This window comes from Saccopteryx leptura, chromosome 13 (genome assembly GCF_036850995.1).
Source record: "Saccopteryx leptura isolate mSacLep1 chromosome 13, mSacLep1_pri_phased_curated, whole genome shotgun sequence".
NCBI classification, from domain to species: domain Eukaryota; kingdom Metazoa; phylum Chordata; class Mammalia; order Chiroptera; family Emballonuridae; genus Saccopteryx; species Saccopteryx leptura.
In genome coordinates this window covers 4,663,841-4,682,430 of record NC_089515.1, presented here as the reverse complement: position 1 = coordinate 4,682,430, position 18,590 = coordinate 4,663,841, and the positions used below count along the sequence as shown (strand labels likewise).

The 18,590-nt window shown below is 56.2% G+C and overlaps 1 protein-coding gene across 1 annotated transcript in view; it reads left to right on the top strand.

Moving 5' to 3' along the window:
- Positions 1-18,590, top strand: part of LOC136384923 (dedicator of cytokinesis protein 1-like) — a 55,914-nt gene that overhangs the window by 19,488 nt on the left and 17,836 nt on the right. Inside the window, 7 exon segments of the mRNA XM_066355573.1 lie at positions 2,503-2,644; positions 2,784-2,862; positions 5,009-5,093; positions 8,016-8,102; positions 10,551-10,727; positions 12,824-12,907; positions 18,571-18,590. The exon segment at positions 18,571-18,590 is cut by the window's right edge and continues 118 nt beyond it. Coding sequence (XP_066211670.1) covers positions 2,503-2,644; positions 2,784-2,862; positions 5,009-5,093; positions 8,016-8,102; positions 10,551-10,727; positions 12,824-12,907; positions 18,571-18,590 — 674 coding nt within the window.

The following is an 18,590-nucleotide window of genomic DNA, read 5'->3' as shown; positions in this document are numbered from 1 at the left end:
GTCCTGGTGTCCCCACATGCCAGTGGGGGAGAGGAGGCATTGTGTCCGAGTCAACTGGTGCCAGGGATGTTCTGGGAGGGTCCCCATGATGCGTGCGGCAGGGACCACACTGGGTCACCCCCCCCCCTCACACACACACACACACACACACACACACACACACACACCATCAAAAGGACAAATTGCAAAGGACAAATGGCAATCATGTTCTGGGGCCGTAGCAATATGTTTCTTCCTCTTCACAGCTCACCTGTCAGCGGTCAGTCTGACAAGGACATTCGCAAGTACAGAGAGCGTGTAAGGTGTTTGGCTGCTGACCGCAGGGCTGGCTGGCTGTCCCTGAGAACTGTCTAGCTGTCCCTTTGGCTTTAGTTTCCTTTATGAATCGATTCACTTATTTGGTTGTTGTTTTTTTTTGCAATCCTATTAATAGTTATGTTCCTCACAAGGAAGGCATGCTTTTGACTAGATGTGCATTCCCCCCGTTTTCACCGTTTGAAGGGACCCCTTCAGGGGGCACAGTAATTGACACTTCTAGGAGGTGTCATCAGCGTGTTTGCCTGTAACTCATGACTGTTTTTCTATGAAAAAGCCTTTTACACGCATTTCTACTATGAAGTCTTTCTTCTGACACAGAGCGTCATAAATTCATGCTCGTTTTATCGCACCTGCTGTACGTTAAATCTTCCTGAATTTCTGAAAGGTTTGGCTCTATACATAGCCTTCCAAGATGCCCACGTTGTATATTTATATGTCTGATTAAGACTACATATCACTTTGGTTTCTGCTTGACATTATTTTATTTTATTTTTTTTTAGAAAGAACATTTTTCTTCTATAATGGGTACTTTAAGACGTACCTAACGCACAAAGTGAATAAAATATTCAATTCTTAAATTGTTCCTTCTTTAATGATTTACAGGAACTCGGAACAGGTTGACTCTCGGGAAGGAGATAAATTGAATACCAGAAGATCTCTCTTTATCTTCTGAAAACCCGCTCATTAGACAGAAGTGTAATTTGACTTTGAGCTGAGTCTCCAGGAGCTAAATGTACAAGTTATTCCGTGCGATGCCGATCTCTGTCCTCTGTCTCCTCCCCTCTCTGGCATCTGTCTGTCCAGGGTCACGGCAGGTAACAGGGCTGCAGCTGACTTGTGACCAGCCAATCGGGAGCCTTTCACCCAGTGACCCCAAATTAGAACAACCGATACGCCCACATACCTCATCCCCTAAGGAAAGGCATCAGCCCCCCCCAACCTCCTATTTCCCAGTCCCGTGGCTCTCGCTCCGAGTGTGTCCCTGTTGTCACTTTCCTCAGGGGTCACACAGCCCTGAAAGGGGGCTGGGTGGGTGAGGGGAGGCAGGAGGCTTCAGGAGCCAGCGGTGGCTTCACGCTGCCGACCGGCTGCCATCTCTCTGTCACTCAGTTGCCACTCAGGACACACTTGTCGAGTCTGTGACACCTTAGAATCAGAACTGTACTTAATATATCTACAGAGTCTCCGTGTCTCACCAGGACAGAAATAGCCTCAGCAAGACACCTGGTGTAAGGAAGGGTGCTGACCTCCTTAGCACCCACGCCCAAGGTCACCCAGCTCAGACATCCGTAACAGCCCCCAGAGGGGCTCCCCAACTTGGAATTTATGGAGGTGACCACAGTGTCATTTGAGATGGACAAAGCCAGCCTTTAGAGGGGGAGTTGTCTGGTCTGCCTTGTTGGGGCGGTGGGTAGCAGCTATGACTCTGAGAGGAGGGAATTCCTGGCAGCCACCTCCACGCTGTCACCGCCAGGGGCGGCCCAGAGCTCCCGTCCTCCGTGTTGGCCTCGCCCCCTTTCCCTCTGGTTCTGCGGAAGCAGAGACCCTGCCAACATCTGCTCAGAACACCGGGATGTCTTGCACAGGCTCGTAGGTGCCCCCTGTCACCTGATGCTCTCTTAAATGCCCTTGGGCAGGATGAAAACAAATTAGGTCCTACCAGGAAACAAAAATGTATGTGCATTTATCTATATACAGGGTGAGGCAAAAGCGGGTATACAGTGGTTTGTACAGAAAAGAATACAATCATTAGTGATACAAGAATAAGCTCTGTTTTGCACACTCACAACTGCAAGCCCTCTCTTGCCCCAGCCCATGTATATATGACACCGGGTTCCATTTGTCCTGGTCCCTGGAGCCCCCCTTTCTCACTGTGTCACGCCCGCTGGAGGGTGGGCTGTGGTCACACACTTGGCTTTTAATTAACAATCTGTAGACTGGCTGTTCCTGTTAAGAGCATAGCACGGCCCCACGTTTGGTCCCATCCATGGGCGCTGACCGCTTGGCATCGCTGAGTGCAGCTCACGGTCCCGTGTCCGTGGTGAGTGAGACTGGCGATGGCGCATCGTCCCCCCGTCCAGTGACTTTTTCTCTCAGCTGGACAACGGCCGTTCCTCCAGGTGTGAACCTGTCCCGGCCCTGCCCGGCGGTGGTATTTAACACATGTCACGTCATTGTTTCCAGGGGAAGGTTTTCATTTACCGGGGGAAAGAGTATGAGCGCCGGGAAGATTTCGAGGCTCGGCTGTTAACTCAGTTTCCAAACGCAGAGAAAATGAAGACCACGTCCCCACCCGGCGACGAGATTAAAAACTCCCCCGGTCAGTGTATCCTTTAAGACAACGAGGTAGCAGGGAGGAAGTGGTCGCCAACTCCACGGGCGGGGCCGGGAGTCCTCAGGGCTGCGCTTGCTGCTTGATGTCTGCCCCCTGCCCCCCGCCTGTGATCCTTGACCCCCCCCTTCAGATATTCAGTGCTTCACGGTGAAGCCCAAGCTGGATTTGCCCCCGAAGTTTCACAGGCCTGTCTCCGAGCAGATCGTAAGGTAATCAGCCCATTTCTCTTGCCCAAACGAAGGTGGCAGAAGGCTGTGGACAGATGCCTCCTCCTGACCGGTCGACCTTGGAAGGGATGGCTTTTAGCCAGTGCTTAGCTTTCCTCGGACACAGCTTTCTGTTCCCTTAGATTGAAGGAAAAAAGAAATGGATTATTTTTAGCCTCGAGAGGGAAGGAGGCGCACACCGTGAAGGAGGCGCACGTGACCCTTGAACAATACCTGGGTTAGCGGCACCGCCCCTTCCTCCCACGCAGTCGAAAATTTGTGTTTAACTTTGGGCTCCTCCAAATGGACTTGTTCCTCAGCATCTGGGGGGGCGTTGAATCCAGGATCCCCTCCCACCCCCCCTTTATGAAATGGCCTAGAGACCAGTGCATACAGTCGGCCCTCCAAACCCACGGACTCCCAACCGTGGCTAGAACCCAGTTATAGGTAGTCACCGAGAAAGGTCTGTGTAGAAGTGGACAGGTGCCCCTGGGCTGCTCCAGCCGCAGTGTTCCAGGGTCTTTGGTGAAGGAAGGGAAGGACGAAGTGAATACTCCAGGCTGCAGGCGAGCAGGGGTTATTCCTCTCCAGAGGCAGGGAGACCGGGCAGACTCAGGAGAGAGGCAGGGGACCCTGGTCTGCTCACGACCCACCTGGGAGAGAGACCCTGTAGGGTCCCAGCAGTGCACAGGCCTGGCCACACCCAGCAGCTCTGAGTTCGATGCCCGGGGTGCGGCCTGGGGGCGGGGGGGGGGGGGTGGTCCACATTCTGTGAGGCAGGGAGAGGGATCCGGAAGTCAGCTCCTGGTGGAGACCTGTTCTAGTCGGCTCTAGAACAGCAATGACCTGACGTGGGATTATTACGAGGCGAGTTTTAAAATTCACGGGTCAGCTCTCTGAATCTGAATGAGACTTGTTGCCTCTCCCTTGACTTGTACCTAATTAGCAATGCTGTAGAAACATCCTGTTTTAGATGTTTCTTTAATGTGAAGAATTTTCTTTTCTATTTGATCCATGTTCTGGTGAAAGGCATTAATCTGTTTGATGGTCTAACGAGGCTCATGGTCCACTTGTTGCGTCGCCTCCAGCTGGGTGGGTTGGCTGTGTCCTTCGCAAGACTCAGGACCTCTTAGTTAACCTGTTATCAGCGACAGTGACAAACAGACCAGGATTCTGTTTACTGACGAACAATGGCACGCATTTTAAGTTTTGCCACTTTTTTTTTCTTGGAGAGCCAGGAAGCTGTCTGTGAACCGTAGTTATGAGTAGATGTTTCCCTTTGAAGTGGGGAGCCCACCTGTGTTTCAGGGCAGGGGTGAGTCGTCTCTGCAGCCTGCGTCATCGGGCACACACGTGACACCCACCCCCGCCCCATGTGAGGAAGGCGTGCTGGTTCCTTCCGTCCCTGCCAGTCTGGTGGCTGCAAATCTGCCTTTGGTGACCCTGAAACTAAAGTATGCAAGACCTCTTTAAAAATAATACAGACATGATAAATTATTAAATTATTTTAATAAAGTAGTTGCTGAGTTAGTAAATTAAACCAATAAAGCAATGTTATTTTTGTTTATTTATTGATTTGAGAAAGAGAGAGAGGAAAAAACATCGATTTGTTGTTTTTCTTATTCATGCACTCACTGGTTGATTCTTGTATGTGCCCTGACTGGGGATCGAACCCACAACCCTGGAGTATCCGGATGACTCCCTAACCAACTGAGCTACCCAGCCAGGGTCTAAACTAATAAATTACCAATTACATGTTCTCTACACATAACTGGAGGGTGCAGCCCTTTCCTGTCTCCTCCGTGTCCCCTTCTCTGTTTTTGCCCGTTTCCCTGGCTCTCGGCATCTCTTCTCCTTGCAGGGTTTGCAGCGCCCGGGGACAGCTGTGGAAAGAACTCAAGGTCACGTTTCCACCTGCCAGCATCTCCGTGTGGAAGCTGATGGGGACAGAAAGCCACAGCTGTCCCCTCGGGGTCAAGGCTAGGGATATTTCAGGGAGTGGATGACCTATTGGGAGACAGGCCTCGGGGGCAAGGCTAGGGATATTTCAGGGAGTGGATGACCTGTTGGGAGACAGGACCTCAGCTCTAGGAGGAAAATCAACAGGTCTTTTGAGGTTGAATGCTTGCTGACTTCTCTGTTTCTACAGTTTTTACAGGGTGAACGAGGTTCAGAGGTTTGAGTATTCCCGGCCAATCCGCAAGGGAGAGAAAAACCCAGACAACGAATTTGCGGTAAAAAAAAAAACAAAAACATACATACACACACACACACACACACACACACACACACACACACACAAATAGAACACTCCCAGAGCTCACCCCCCCCAACAGAACAAATGGCCTGTGGAAGAATGTATCCTCGGAGGCCATTGCAGCCTAGTATGTGCTGAAATCCTCATGTAGCGCCCCTTCAAGTGTAGTGAGCGGGTGACCATGTCACAGACAACAGCACCAAGTCCTTGTGATGTCACAGCGGGTGGCTGGTGCTGCAAAGGTGCTTCCGGTCTCCTAGCACGCCCACGACTCCCTCCTGGTGTGTCTGAGCTCATCTCCACCTGGGCCCGGGCCCTGGCGCAGGTGCTGAGCCCGCGTGGCGAGAGGACACGCAGAGGTGCCGGGGGCCTCATGTGGCTCTCTGCAGGTGACAGGCCGTCAGGAGGTGGACTGGACCTCACCTTCCTGGAGGGAGGGACCCCATGGGCACTGGGGCAGAGTTTACGCCAGGCATCACTGAGTGACAGGCGGGGAAATTCTCCATGGTGTGGCTGTCCCAGCCATCGGCGGAGGGCGAGCAGCAACCCTGAGCTCCACCCCCTACATACTGGGGGCCGTGCCCCAGTTGTGACAGCCAGGCAGCACTGTCACCGCACCCTGCCCATGGTTGCAGAAGCCACTGTGTTCGAGTCATGGAAATACACAGAGTCTTGTCGCCTGTTGAAAAACCTGTGTAGAACTGGTTTAATGGAGCTCCGTTTGCAAGGACATGGTAAAGCTTTAGGGCTTTTCGAAATGTGAACATTTCTGCGTCCTCTTGTCCTGGAAACCTCCTCCAAAACCCCTAGATTGACACATATTTCAGGGAGGGTGAGTCCTGGGGACCCCTGAGGAGACCAGCACAGCTGGGATCGGCTGCCCACCACCTGCAGGAGGGACATGCCGGGGGTGCAGGCCTGAGGTGAATTGGCAACTTATTGCTAACACACAAGGAAAGCTGGGACACTTCCAGGGGACTTGCCTCTGCCGCCCCACCCCCTGGAAGCCCTGAGTTCCACCGGGTTCCCCGTTGCTCGGGCCAGGCCTGCCCATCTTCGGGGCTCACTCTGCCCATCCCCGGGGTCTTGTGCATCAGCTTAGGAGCGTGGGGTCATGAATTCTGAAGTCATCCCCAGTTCTGACACTGGCTGTTTCCAAACTAAGCCCCTGTTTCTTGGTGAAGGGGGCATCCTGGACTGATTTGGTGACTGATTTGATGGCACTGACCATAGTGGTGAGACAAACCCCGCCTCCACCGCCCACGCCGACCTGGACAGCAGCACGGAGGGTGGTGGCTGTCTGAGCCGCCGTCTGTCTCGGTCCTTACAGCACTAATGCCCTGATGCGGCAGGGTCTCCCAGCTGCGGATTTGTCAGCTCTTCTTGAGTTTCCCGCCTTGTCCCATCTGGGAGCTCTGTGTTCCTTCCCTGTAGAGGTGGAGACACTGGGGGTCAAGCTCCCTGCCACGCGGGGCAGCGCTGAGAACGACCCAGACCCCCGGCAGGCGGAGCTGCACAAGCCTCCCTCCGAGGCTGTGATTTTCCTAAGTGGCCCTGGAATCCCCTAATGGCCCCGTCCGGCCGCAGCACAGAGAGGAGGCTCTCGGAAGCCGTGGGACTTAGTGTGGCTGACAGAGCCTGGGGCTCCCAGATGAGCGCAGGGGTCCTTGCAGCTGTGGGAAGCCAGGCTCACAGGCAGGGGGACCGGGCCAGCTGTCCTGCCAGGGCAGGAGCTCAAGGGTGGCCGCTCGGGCATCATGTCCTCACCTCCGCACAGCAAGGGGGAAGGTCTGGGATCCCAGGGCCAGCAAGGAGGTGGAGGAGAAGCAGGGCCTGAGTCAGCAGGACAGCAGGAGCTGGCCCTCAGCCCACGGTGCAACCCAGAGGGCCCTCCTGAGGTGTGTGGGCATCCGGCCTGATCTGGGCCCACAAGTACCCCCAGGGGCCGCCTCACAGGGCACGTGGACCATCGGCCCCTGGGGACGAGGCGGCCTTGGCCAGTATCCGTGTCCCAGAGGCTTTGGCCATGTCCTTCCCCGCCCCCCCCCCCCCCCGCCAGCTCAGAGGTTTGAGGATCAGTCCAAGTTCTGGAAGTGTGGACATTCCATTAGGCCCTGTGTCTGTATTGGGACCCTGGTGGACAGACTCGGCCTGCTCAGCGGGCACCCACCGCAGGGGTTTGGGGTGCCCCACAGGCGCGATGAAGGCTACCCCTGCAGCGATGTAAGGAGAAGTGTCAAGTTGTAGTCGTCAGCTGGAAACAATTCCCTGTGACATTGAATGCACTGGTGTTCATAACACAGACAGATGATCAAATGGCATTTTTTATGGGAAACAGACAAACTTTTTAATGTTTAGTAAGAAGTCTCACACCATAGGTCTTAAAGTGTTAAAGTGACCATGTCTGAGGAGCGGGTGATCTTTCTCCCTTCTGTTTCCAAGCTTTGTTTTATAACATAAGAACCAGTTACGTGAAAAAAACTAAAGCCTGAAACCCTGACTTGATTCTAATCTGTGAGGTCAGTCTTCCTCAACAACTGCCCCCGAGGTCCTCTTCCCACTAAGTGAGGTGCAGAGGGAACCCCCTCGTTTCCACGTGTCTGATTCTCCCCGACTCTGCGACGATATCTAGAATGTTTTGCCAACGAGCAGGGAGGTAGGCACTGATGGCCAGGCTGGCAGGGGGCCCTGCTGTGCCCGGTGTGGCTGGCTGCCAGGCAGAGCATGGCTTGCAAGATGTTGCCTCAATGCAGACCACCGCCCCGCCCCCCACCGGAGCACAGAAGGGCCGTGTGTCATGGCTCCCAGGAGGAGCCCTGTCTAGACGAGCGTGGGCCTGGTGGAGGGTGTCCGTCCCTCTGCTGACCCCTGACATGCGGCATGTGTGTTCCCTTTGCAGAATATGTGGATCGAGAGAACCATCTTCACGACGGCCTATAAGTTACCCGGGATTTTGCGGTGGTTTGAGGTCAAATCTGTTTTCATGGTAAGCACACCCCTCCCCCAGGAGGAATTACCCTTGATCCCTCCCTCATGCCTCTGACCCGCCCTCTTCACCCCCGAGTGCCACGTGGTTGCGGTGGCCAAGAGCATACTGCAGACCCCACAGCAGACAAGGCTCGGACCCCCCTATACCGTAGTGAGGTGCTGCGTGACCCCGCCCCTCTCGCTGATGAGAAAATTGGAGCTGAGATACCACTTGTTCCCACAGAACACTCCAAGCAGGTCATCCTGCGCAGTTTTCCAGATCTTTCTTCCTGATGGTTTTATTGCCATTTACATGACAAACAATTTGATTAATAGCACTTGCTCATTCCAAGTAATAAAATAGCTGAAGCTACACCTCCTTGGAACCTTTTTTTTTTTTTTTTTTTAGCCAGAGAGAGAGACAGGAAGGGAGAGAGATGAGAAGCATCAACTCCTAGTTGCATCACCTTCGTTGTTCATTGACTGCTTTCTCATAAGTGCCTTGACTGGGGGGCTCCAGCTGAGCCAGTGACCCCCTGCTCAAGCCAGCAACCTTGGGCTTCAAGCCAGTGACCTTTGGGCTCAAGCCAGTGACCATGGGGTCCTGTCTACGAACCCACGCTCAAGCCAGTGACCTCAGGGTTTTAAACCTGGGTCCTCAGCACCCCAGGTCAATGCTCTACACACACACTACCACTGGTCACACCCCTTCCCTCCCTGGTACTTTTTGAAGAAATGACTACTCACACCTCATGTGCTAAAAACCACGCTCTGCCTGGGTGGGCAGCTCCCGGGCGCGAGCAAGGTCGGGCAGCAGGTCCTCACTGAAACCACAGCAGCGCCAGGGCGTGGGGACACCAGTGCAGATCTGGTTGGAAGGACTGCGTGTTATTAGCGTGTCTTTTGTCCCCTAGCAAGCCCCAGGGCTCTGTGCCTGTCCCCCTGTGGGGCCATTTTACTTTCTGCTCTGGAAGCCCCCATGCCTACCCACCCTGAGGCCCGGAGCACCCCAGCGGGCCCCGACGCAGGCGCGGCTCAGGAGGCTGGCGGCAGAACGCCAGCCTCGCCAGCTGCCAGACACGGTGAGGAGAAGACCCTTCACTTCAACAGGCGCTAAGCCTCTTAACGAGCCTCTTCCCGTAAGCCCTTTGTAATCGGGGATTCTGTGCGCTGTGCCCGGGCCGGGACGCCCGAGGAAGGAGCTTAGTAGCTGGAAGTGGGGCGGGATGAGCCCGACTCTGTGAGGACGTGCCTCTGCCATTGTGAGCAGAGGGCGAGGGCTTCCGTGTCATCCCACAACGGCGTGGCGGAGAGCCGCAGCCACACCCCACCCCACCCCTCCTGCGTGTCTCCCGGAACAGCCCATCGTGGGGACACTGTAGCTGACACTGCTGGATTGACAAAAATAGGAAACTGTGCCTTCTTGAGAACAGTGGGCAGAGGTGCAAGAGACCGAGGAAGGGAGGTCGAGGAGGACATGTGGTCGGTTCGCCGAGCAGTGGCCGGTTTGCAGGACGGGGCCTGTGAAGTCCAGTCCAATGTGGTGACAGGCCCCCTCCCCGTCCTGGGGAGGTGCGAGCTCTTCCCCCACAGGGGGTCTGTGGTCTAACCTGGAGACCCTGCCAGGCCCCTCCCCGTCCTGGGGAGGGAGATGCGAGCTCTTCCCTCACAGGTGGTCTGTGGTCTAACCTGGAGACCCTGCCAGGCCCCTCCCCGTCCTGGGGAGGTACGAGCTCTTCCCTCACAGGTGGTCTGTGGTCTTACCTGGAGACCCTGCCAGGCCCCTCCCCATCCTGGGGAGGTGCGAGCTCTTCCCTCACAGGTGGTCTGTGGTCTTACCTGGAGACCCTGCCAGGCCCCCTCCCCGTCCTGAGCAAACAGGTGCAAGGGGCTTGCAGAGTGCCCGGGCCTGCCCCCAGGACAGGGACAGATTGCTCAAAAGTTCCCTAACATCTTCACCTTCTTTAGAACAAGCAGCAAACAAGACCATGGTTAAAAGGCCTCATTTGTGAAGCAGATAGTTTGTGCTCAGGCGCCACTCAGGCTGTGTTTTCCTGGAATGACCACGTGTGCACATGCGTATGAACATGTACATCCATGCATACGTACATGCATGCACACACGTATACACATGCACACAGACACACATGCACGCACATGGCACACACACACACACACACACACACACCAGAACTAGGTGGCCTGGCACTGTTCCTTTGGGATTGGCACATGAGGACCACACCTATGAACGCACGTGGTACTGATATGCCCAGCTGTCCTCATTTGGGTAATTGGGGACCACGCCCCAAATATCAACTGGGAAGGGAGGTGCATGGGGTGTGGAAAGCCTGCCCTCGCTCAGAAATGTGTCTCCTCTGGCGAGGTCCCATGACCCCGAGTGTCAGCTGGGACGCAGCGCCGGACGCGGAGGCAGCGGCCTGAGGTCGTGCCGTTTCCCTTCCTGCAGGTGGAGATCAGCCCGCTGGAGAACGCCATCGAGACCATGCAGCTGACCAACGACAAGCTGAACAGCATGGTGCAGCAGCACCTGGAGGACCCCAGCCTCCCTATCAACCCCCTCTCCATGCTCCTCAACGGCATCGTCGACCCTGCTGTCATGGGCGGCTTCGCCAATTACGAAAAGGCAGGTGACGTGCCTGCTCTCTTTACAGCCCTGTCCTGGGGACTGACCATCTCCCAACCCCGTCTCTGAGCCCAGAAACTACTCTGATCTCAGCAGTGACAAGCTGGGTCAGGACTGCAGGCCGCAGAGAAGTCAAGGGGCCCGGGCATTGTCCACCCCAGTTGGCTCTGAAGAGTGACCCTCTGGTGGCTTTCAAGAGACCTGGGATCATAAAAGCCACAAGATGACAGTTTTCTCAGAGCTGGCACAACGGAGAGAGCCAGCTGGTCTCCCTGGGCAGTGTCTCGCTAGGAATGGGCAGAGTTGACCGGCTCTGGACCAGGTGCTCACACGACGGTCCACCTCCTGTTCCTGTCGGTCGGTTTGGAACGGGGCCACGGCCATTCCTTACGTCCTCTCTGTGGCTGTTCTGATGCAACAGCAGCGCTGAGGCCCCTGTCCAGACAAGTTTGCTGACTCCCGGTCTAGACAGAGACGGAGGCAAAGGGTCACTGTCCACGAGCGGGCACCAGGATGGTATCGTCCTGGACAAACGGGGTGCTCGGCTGGAGCTGCCATTAGTGTAGGGTAGAGCAGGCAGGGCACGGCATGGGGGTGGCAGGCCTGGGAGTCCCCGGGGAGCTGCCATTAGTGTAGGGTAGACCAGAAAGGGCACGGCATGGGGGTGCAGGCCTGGGAGCCCCCGGGGAGCTGCCATTAGTGTAGGGTAGAGCAGGCAGGGCACGGCATGGGGGTGCAGGCCTGGGAGCCCCCGGGGAGCTGCCATTAGTGTAGGGTAGACCAGACAGGGCACGGCATGGGGGTGGCAGGCCTGGGAGTCCCCGGGGAGCTGCCATTAGTGTAGGGTAGAGCAGGCAGGGCACGGCATGGGGGTGGCAGGCCTGGGAGTCCCCGGGGAGCTGCCATTAGTGTAGGGTAGAGCAGGCAGGGCACGGCATGGGGGTGGCAGGTCTGGGAGTCCCCGGGGAGCTGCCATTAGTGTAGGGTAGACCAAACAGGGCACGGCATGGGGTTGCAGGCCTGGGAGTCCCCGGGGAGCTGCCGTTAGTGTAGGGTAGACCAGACAGGGCACGGCATGGGGTTGCAGGCCTGGGAGTCCCCGGGGAGCTGCCGTTAGTGTAGGGTAGACCAGACAGGGCACGGCATGGGGTTGCAGGCCTGGGAGTCCCCGGGGAGCTGCCGTTAGTGTAGGGTAGACCAGACAGGGCACGGCATGGGGTTGCAGGCCTGGGAGCCCCCAGGGAGCTGCCATTAGTGTAGGGTAGACCAGACAGGGCACGGCATGGGGGTGGCAGGCCTGGGAGTCCCCGGGGAGCTGCCATTAGTGTAGGGTAGAGCAGGCAGGGCACGGCATGGGGTTGCAGGCCTGGGAGCCCCCGGGGAGCTGCCATTAGTGTAGAGTAGACCAGACAGGGCACGGCATGGGGTTGCAGGCCTGGGAGCCCCCGGGGAGCTGCCATTAGTGTAGGGTAGACCAGGCAGGGCATGGCATGGGGGTGGCAGGCCTGGGAGTCCCCGGGGAGCTGCCATTAGTGTAGGGTAGACCAGGCAGGGCACGGCATGGGGGTGGCAGGCCTGGGAGCCCCCGGGGAGCTGCCATTAGTGTAGGGTAGACCAGGCAGGGCACGGCATGGGGGTGGCAGGCCTGGGAGCCCCCAGGGAGCTGCCATTAGTGTAGGGTAGACCAGGCAGGGCACGGCATGGGGGTGCAGGCCTGGGAGCCCCCAGGGAACTGCTATTAGTGTAGGGTAGACCAGGCAGGGCACGGCATGGGGGTGCAGGCCTGGGAGCCCCCAGGGAGCTGCCGCCCAGCTGACTGGGCTGTCAGGTCAGCGGTGGCTGTACTGGGCTCCCGGGCCTGGGGGTGCCACCCCGAATGCCCCGGCTGGCTACCTGTTCCTTCCGCTTACTGACCTTACTGGGTGCTTTGCCCTGGTGCTGGGAGGGTCCAGCCAGGAGAGCAAGCTCCCTGGGGGCAGGGCGTGGGTCCGTGTTACCCACCACTCTCTCCCTCCGCAGGGCCTGGTGCACGGGAGGTGCGTGTGGGGTGAGCAGTTGTACTGAGTGCCCCCCCCCCGCCGCCCTGTCCACTCCAGGCCTTCTTCACGGAGCGGTACTTACAGGAGCACCCGGAGGCCCACGAGCAGATCGAGAAGCTCAAGGACCTGATTGCATGGCAGGTACGTGTCGGCACGCAGCTGTCCAGGGCTGTGGGGGGCGGGGGGAGAACAGCCGCATCTGGGCCCTGGCCCCCTGGGCCTCCTCCCCACACATGCGTCGGCCTCGAGGCCTGTGGACATCAGCCAGCGTGCACGAAGCGATGCTTGTCCCACAGAAACCCCTGCCCCGCCCTGATAACTCAACTCCAGGCTGCAGGAATGGGAAGACCCAGAAAGTTCTCTCTTACAAATGCGCCTGGTCTGCTTCCTCCTGTTGGTCAGTTAACCAGCTACTGGGAACCGTCTGGTACTGACCGATGGGGCAGCAGAGGTAGGGTCCTAGAGCCCGGCTCCAGCCTGCCCCAAGAAAGGTGCCCGCCCGGGGTGCAGCGATGCCGTGAGAGTGTGTGCGCGCGTGTGTGTGCGAGAGTGTGCGTGTGTGTGTATGAGAGTGGTATGAGAGTGCGTGAGCGTGTGTGAGTGTTCATGTGAATGTGCGTGTGTGAATGTGTGAGTGTGCGTGTGTATGAGTATGTGTGTGAGAGTGTGTGTGAATGTGTGAGTGTGCATCTGTGAGTGCGTGTATATGAGTGGGTGTGTGTGAGAGTGTGTGAGTGTGAGAATGTGAGTGTGTGTGAATGTGAGTGCGTCTGTGTGTGTGTGAGTGTGAGTGTGAGAATGTGTGTGTGCACGTGTGTGAGTGTGTGAATGTGTGTGTGTGAGTGTGAGAATGTGTGTGCACATGTGTGTGAGTGTGTGTGAATGTGTGTGTGTGAGTGAGAATGTGTGTGAGTGTGAGTGTGAGAATGTGTATGTGCGTGTGTGTGTCTGTGTGTGAGTGTATGTGTGTGAATGTGTGAGTGTGTGTGTGAATGTGTGTGTGTGAGTGTGTGTGTGTGAGAGTGTGAGTGTGAGAGTGTGTGTGTGAGAGTGTGAGTGTGTGTGTGAATGTGTGAGTGTGTGTGTGTGAGAGTGTGAATGTGTGTGTGTCTGTGTGAGTGTGTATGTGTGTGTGCACGTGTGTGTGTGTGCACGTGTGTGTGTGAGTGTGAGTGAGAATGTGTGTGCACATGTGTGTGAGTGTGTGTGTGAGTGTGTGTGTGAATGTGTGTGTGTGTGAGAGAGTGTGTGTGAGAATGTGTGTGAGTGTGTGTGAGTGAGAATGTGTGTGTGTGTGTGTGTCTGTGTGTGAGAGTGTGTGTGTGAGTGTGTGTGTGTGTGAGTGTGTGTATGTGTGTGTGTGAGTGTGTGTATGTGTGTGTGTGAGTGTGTGTGTGTGGCGTAGGTGGGAACCCGCAGGCGCCCACCCCTGCGTTCTCCCTGCCTGGGCTCGGCAGGAGGTCCTCAGTTGTGTTCTCCGAGCTGCGATGCTGATAGGATTTTGTTTTTCTGCTCATGTTCCTGAGACAGACTCTTGAGTGTTTCCTCAGAAGGACTTGGTCTTAAAAGGATGGGTGACTCCGGAGGGTGTCTTATGCTCAGTAGGAGGTGACCTACCTGCTCACGCATCTGTGCGTCGCGAAGCTTTCGCGAACCTGGCAGTGGAGGGGGCATCGGCCGGTTCCCGTGGGGGCTGTGCCCTCTAGCTCGGTGCCCTGGGCAGCTCACCTCTCCTGGCTTCATTTTCCCATGTGGGAGGCGCGGAGGGTGCTGTTGACATGAACCCCATGCGCCCGACTGAGTGAAAACAGCCCAGAGAGGGGGAGGCCGGGACCCCCTTACACCCGGCCGGGCGTGTACCCCAGCCCACCTTGCTAATCCGGGAATCCCTGACAGGGTAGGCTGCTCCTGAGACCTCTCTGTGGGGACCCTTCCTCCCGGCCGTCCCGAGCCTCACCTGAGTGGCCCCGCCACCCTCAGCACATCAGCCAGTGCACCCCCGAGGGGCGGGGGGCAAAGCTTGGGTTTCCAGCCAGGTTACAAGTCAGAATCTCCTTTGGCTGAACAGTATTCTCCTGTGTGTATAACCACGCTGCTATCTGTCCCTCTGTTCACCGGTGGACACTTGTGCTGTTCCCCCCTTTCGGCTCTCGTCAGCATCGGGGCTGTGGACTCGGGGGACAGGTCTCTGTCCGACTCCCCGCCTTCACTTCTTGTGGGTTTAGACCCAGACGTGGCCTCTCACGGGGGGACACGCTGAGTCTATTTTTAGCTGTTTGAGGAGCCGCCAGCCTGTTTTCCACGGCAGCTGCACTCGCTTCTGATCCCTCCAGCACGAACACCGGAGGCTTCCGACTTCTCCGCGTCCTCGACCACACTTGCTGTGTTCCGTTTCTACTGTGTGTGTGTGTGTGTGTGTGTGTGTGTGTGTGTGTGTGTGTGTGTGTGTGTGTTTTGTAACAGCCTTCCCGATGGGTGCCACTTTGCCACCAATCTGTATGCATCTCTTTGGTTTGGAATTATTCTATGATGAGAAACATTGCAGGGAGTGGGAAGGGACTGATTCCGAAGGGCCTCCGTGGCCACATTGCCTGGACGGGAAGCCTCATGTAGGCGGGCTCCCTGTGGCTAAAAGAAAAAAGGGAAAAAAAAAAGAGGAAGGGAGTTTAGACATCTGAATGATTCCAATTTAGATGTTGCAGAAACCAAATGATACAAAATTCAAAACTGAAGGCGATGAAACCAAGGCCGGACAAAAACTAGTCTGGTCTGCGGAGGTCCTATTGATTTCTCTCTTTCCCCTGTAAGCTTTTACAGAAATTGGATTTTAAGAGTTTTGAGTCCTACAGAGGAAAATAATTTGTTCCCCAGAGAGAGCTTTGTGTCAGCAGTATGTCATCGCTCCTTATAACTATATTAAAGGATGAATTTTAAAGCGGCACATGGGAAAGCCGAAAGGAGGAAATCTGTTTTCTAGCAATTTGGTTCACACCGAAGTGCCGGAAAATACAAATTCACAGGTTACCTGTGGTCTTCGCTTTCATTTGCGAATGTTTGGAAAACCCGTATTTTCACATCCGTCCACAAGTCATGCCCATGATCATGAGAAGCAGGAAGTTCGGGCCGGCCGGCCTGCCTTCTCCTGTTCTTGTTGGTTTGTGAGGCTTGGGTTTTCTGTGAATCTCCGTCGGTGTGGATGGACTGAGGCTTTCCCCTGCGGGATCCCCGGGGCTCACTGGCAGAGTCTCCGTGCCCGGGGTGTGGGGAGCACGGCTTGGTTCCTGACGTCATTTGTGAGGGCCTGTGAGTGATTGCCGGGCAGCTCCTTGCTTCGTTTTGCCACAGCTGGACCAGGATGGCGCTGACCTGCTTCCTCCCTCGTGGGGGCCGCGGTCAGGTACAGGCTGCCACACAGGGCTCTTATGGGTGTCGCCATGGTCACGAGTGAGCACCAGCCAGCTCCATCCTCAAAGGCACAGGTCGGTCATTCCCCAAAGCATCTGCCGTATGGAGCATCCCTGCCGAGCATCCGAAGATGAACCCACACAGGCTCATGGGAACCCGCTGCGGTGCGTGCGCACTTCCCTTCTGGAACGAAAGCCCGGACTCGCTCATCCGTCACCCCAGGTGATGATGAGCATGGCCCTCATGGCCTTGGGTGGTGCTCCGGGAGCACGGAGCCTTACTTCCAGATGTTCTGTGCTGCTGGCAGGCCAGGCGTTTGCAGGAAACCCACAGCGGCCAACCTCAAGGAGAGCACTGCCAGGTGGAAGGGCGTCTTCTGAGAGCCGGCTTTGTGCTCCGTGTGAAGAACCCCGAGGCGGGCCCCTCCCTTCCCTGGCTCTGGGAAGTTCTTTAGAAATGCAGATTCCCAGGCTCCATCCTAGAGTGAGCCAGGGCTCGGGGTGGGGTTCACCAGTCTGCCCCAGAGACTCTGGTGCTTGGCTAGGGTGGAACCCACCCAACAACGGTTCTCCAAAGGCCGTCTCGGCCTTGCTCTGTGACCTCAGTTTATACGGTCAGTCAGCACCTGGTAAGTTGGAATGTATTTTTATTCATATCTGCACGCCAGCCCCAAGTAGACCTAGATCAGGGGCCAGCTTCCATCCTCAGAGAAGGTTCTATGTGACCAATCCCAGGGACCTCTCTAGGGGATCAATCTCACGCCAAACAGCAGTGTACCCAATACCAGCGACCTAAACCCAGTAGTCTGGACTTCATAGTCCAGCAAGGAACATCTTTGGCATCAAGAATCTGCCCAATTCAGCATTTGATCAAACCAACAACACACAGCAAAAAGGTCAGGTTGCGTTTTGCATGCTGGAGAAAGATCCGTTCTCCACCAAAGTGCTTTTAGCATCCTGGGGTGGCCACCATCCCACACTTAGCATCGCACCCAGATAGACACACCACATTTACCCCCCCACCCAGGGTGGTCCCCAGCCTGCCTTGATTGTCACCCCCCCCCCCCCCCGAGGTGGAACTCAGGCAGCCAAAGGGTATCTGTGAGCATTTTCTGCTGGTGAGCCTGAATGAACCGCAGCCAGCCCCGGGGAAGCTGCCATGGCCAGAGTGGTTTCTACAGAGGATGAAGATGCCCCGGGTCTTCTGAAATCTCACTTGCACGCTGTCCTTTGGGCAGTCACTGGCAGGAGGGGATACCTGTCGTACACCTTGGATACAAGCCCGGCTGTCAGCAAAACAATACCGTGTGTCCCAGCAGCCGCAGAGCCGGCCACGGATGCAGGGAGCTCACGCTCCATCCGCCCTTCCTGGTGTGTGTGCTGGCGGGGCCGCAGCTGGCCACATGCTGGACCAGGCGGCCGCGTGCAAGTTAGGCCTGGCCTCATCTTGATAAGATTTCTTGAACCTGTTCACATGCCGCTCAGTTGTGTACTTCTCATCCTTCCTCCTCGTAAACCTGCTCGTGGAGATGAGTGTCCCGTGATGTTGGGAGAAATCTGTTTCTAACCCGTATGTTGATTTCATTACAAGTTATTAAGAGGAAGCCTCCGAGCTTGATGGCATTGAAGAGTGTCCAGCTCCCTGTCCGAGCGGGAGGGGTGGGATGGGGTGGGAAGCAGAATCCAGGAGAGCGAGGGGCCTCTCCGACACCCGACCCTGACTGCGGTGACCCCGGAGGGGGCTGCTGGGGGATGAAATGTCTCCCCTGGGTGACGCTTTTAAAGGTCAGCTGCATCTCCGCGCTCAGGAGGGAAGTGTTGGCGGAGATGTTCTGTGACAGCGTGTGTTGGCAGAGGTGAGATAGGTTATTTTTAGTTTTCAGGAAGAATAAATCTGGTCTTTCTTTTCTAAGAAGACGACCTGTCAGGGCCATCAATCCCATAAAATTAGAATTTTGTGCTTTGGAGTTGGGTTCTCAGTTGCCTGGAAAGGCAATCGTCTTCACTTAAAAGAGAAAAAAATCTTTGCTCTACGCCCTGGCTTGTTAATAGATCAAGTTACATCTCAACAAATTAAAAATTCAGCTCTTCCCGAACTCAAGGGGCGCGAAGCCCAGATGGGTGTGTTCTGGATTGATGGGCAGGGGCAGAGGCGAATCAGACACAGCCGTCCTGCGGCCATCCTGCGCAGAGTACCACCCGTGTCCAGTTTAAAACACGAATGGTTTTCATCTACTCATCTGGGTCTCCGGGGGCCACACGCCTGCGGGCGAATTTAACCAGCCCGCCCGTCCGTCTGTCCGTCCAGCGGCAGTCGCCTCGCAGCCTGGCTGGCGTGCCCACCCCCTCCCCCAGATCACGAGCGGGGACATGAGAAGGGCCCACCTCTCTGCTTTCCAGATCCCGTTCTTGGCCGAGGG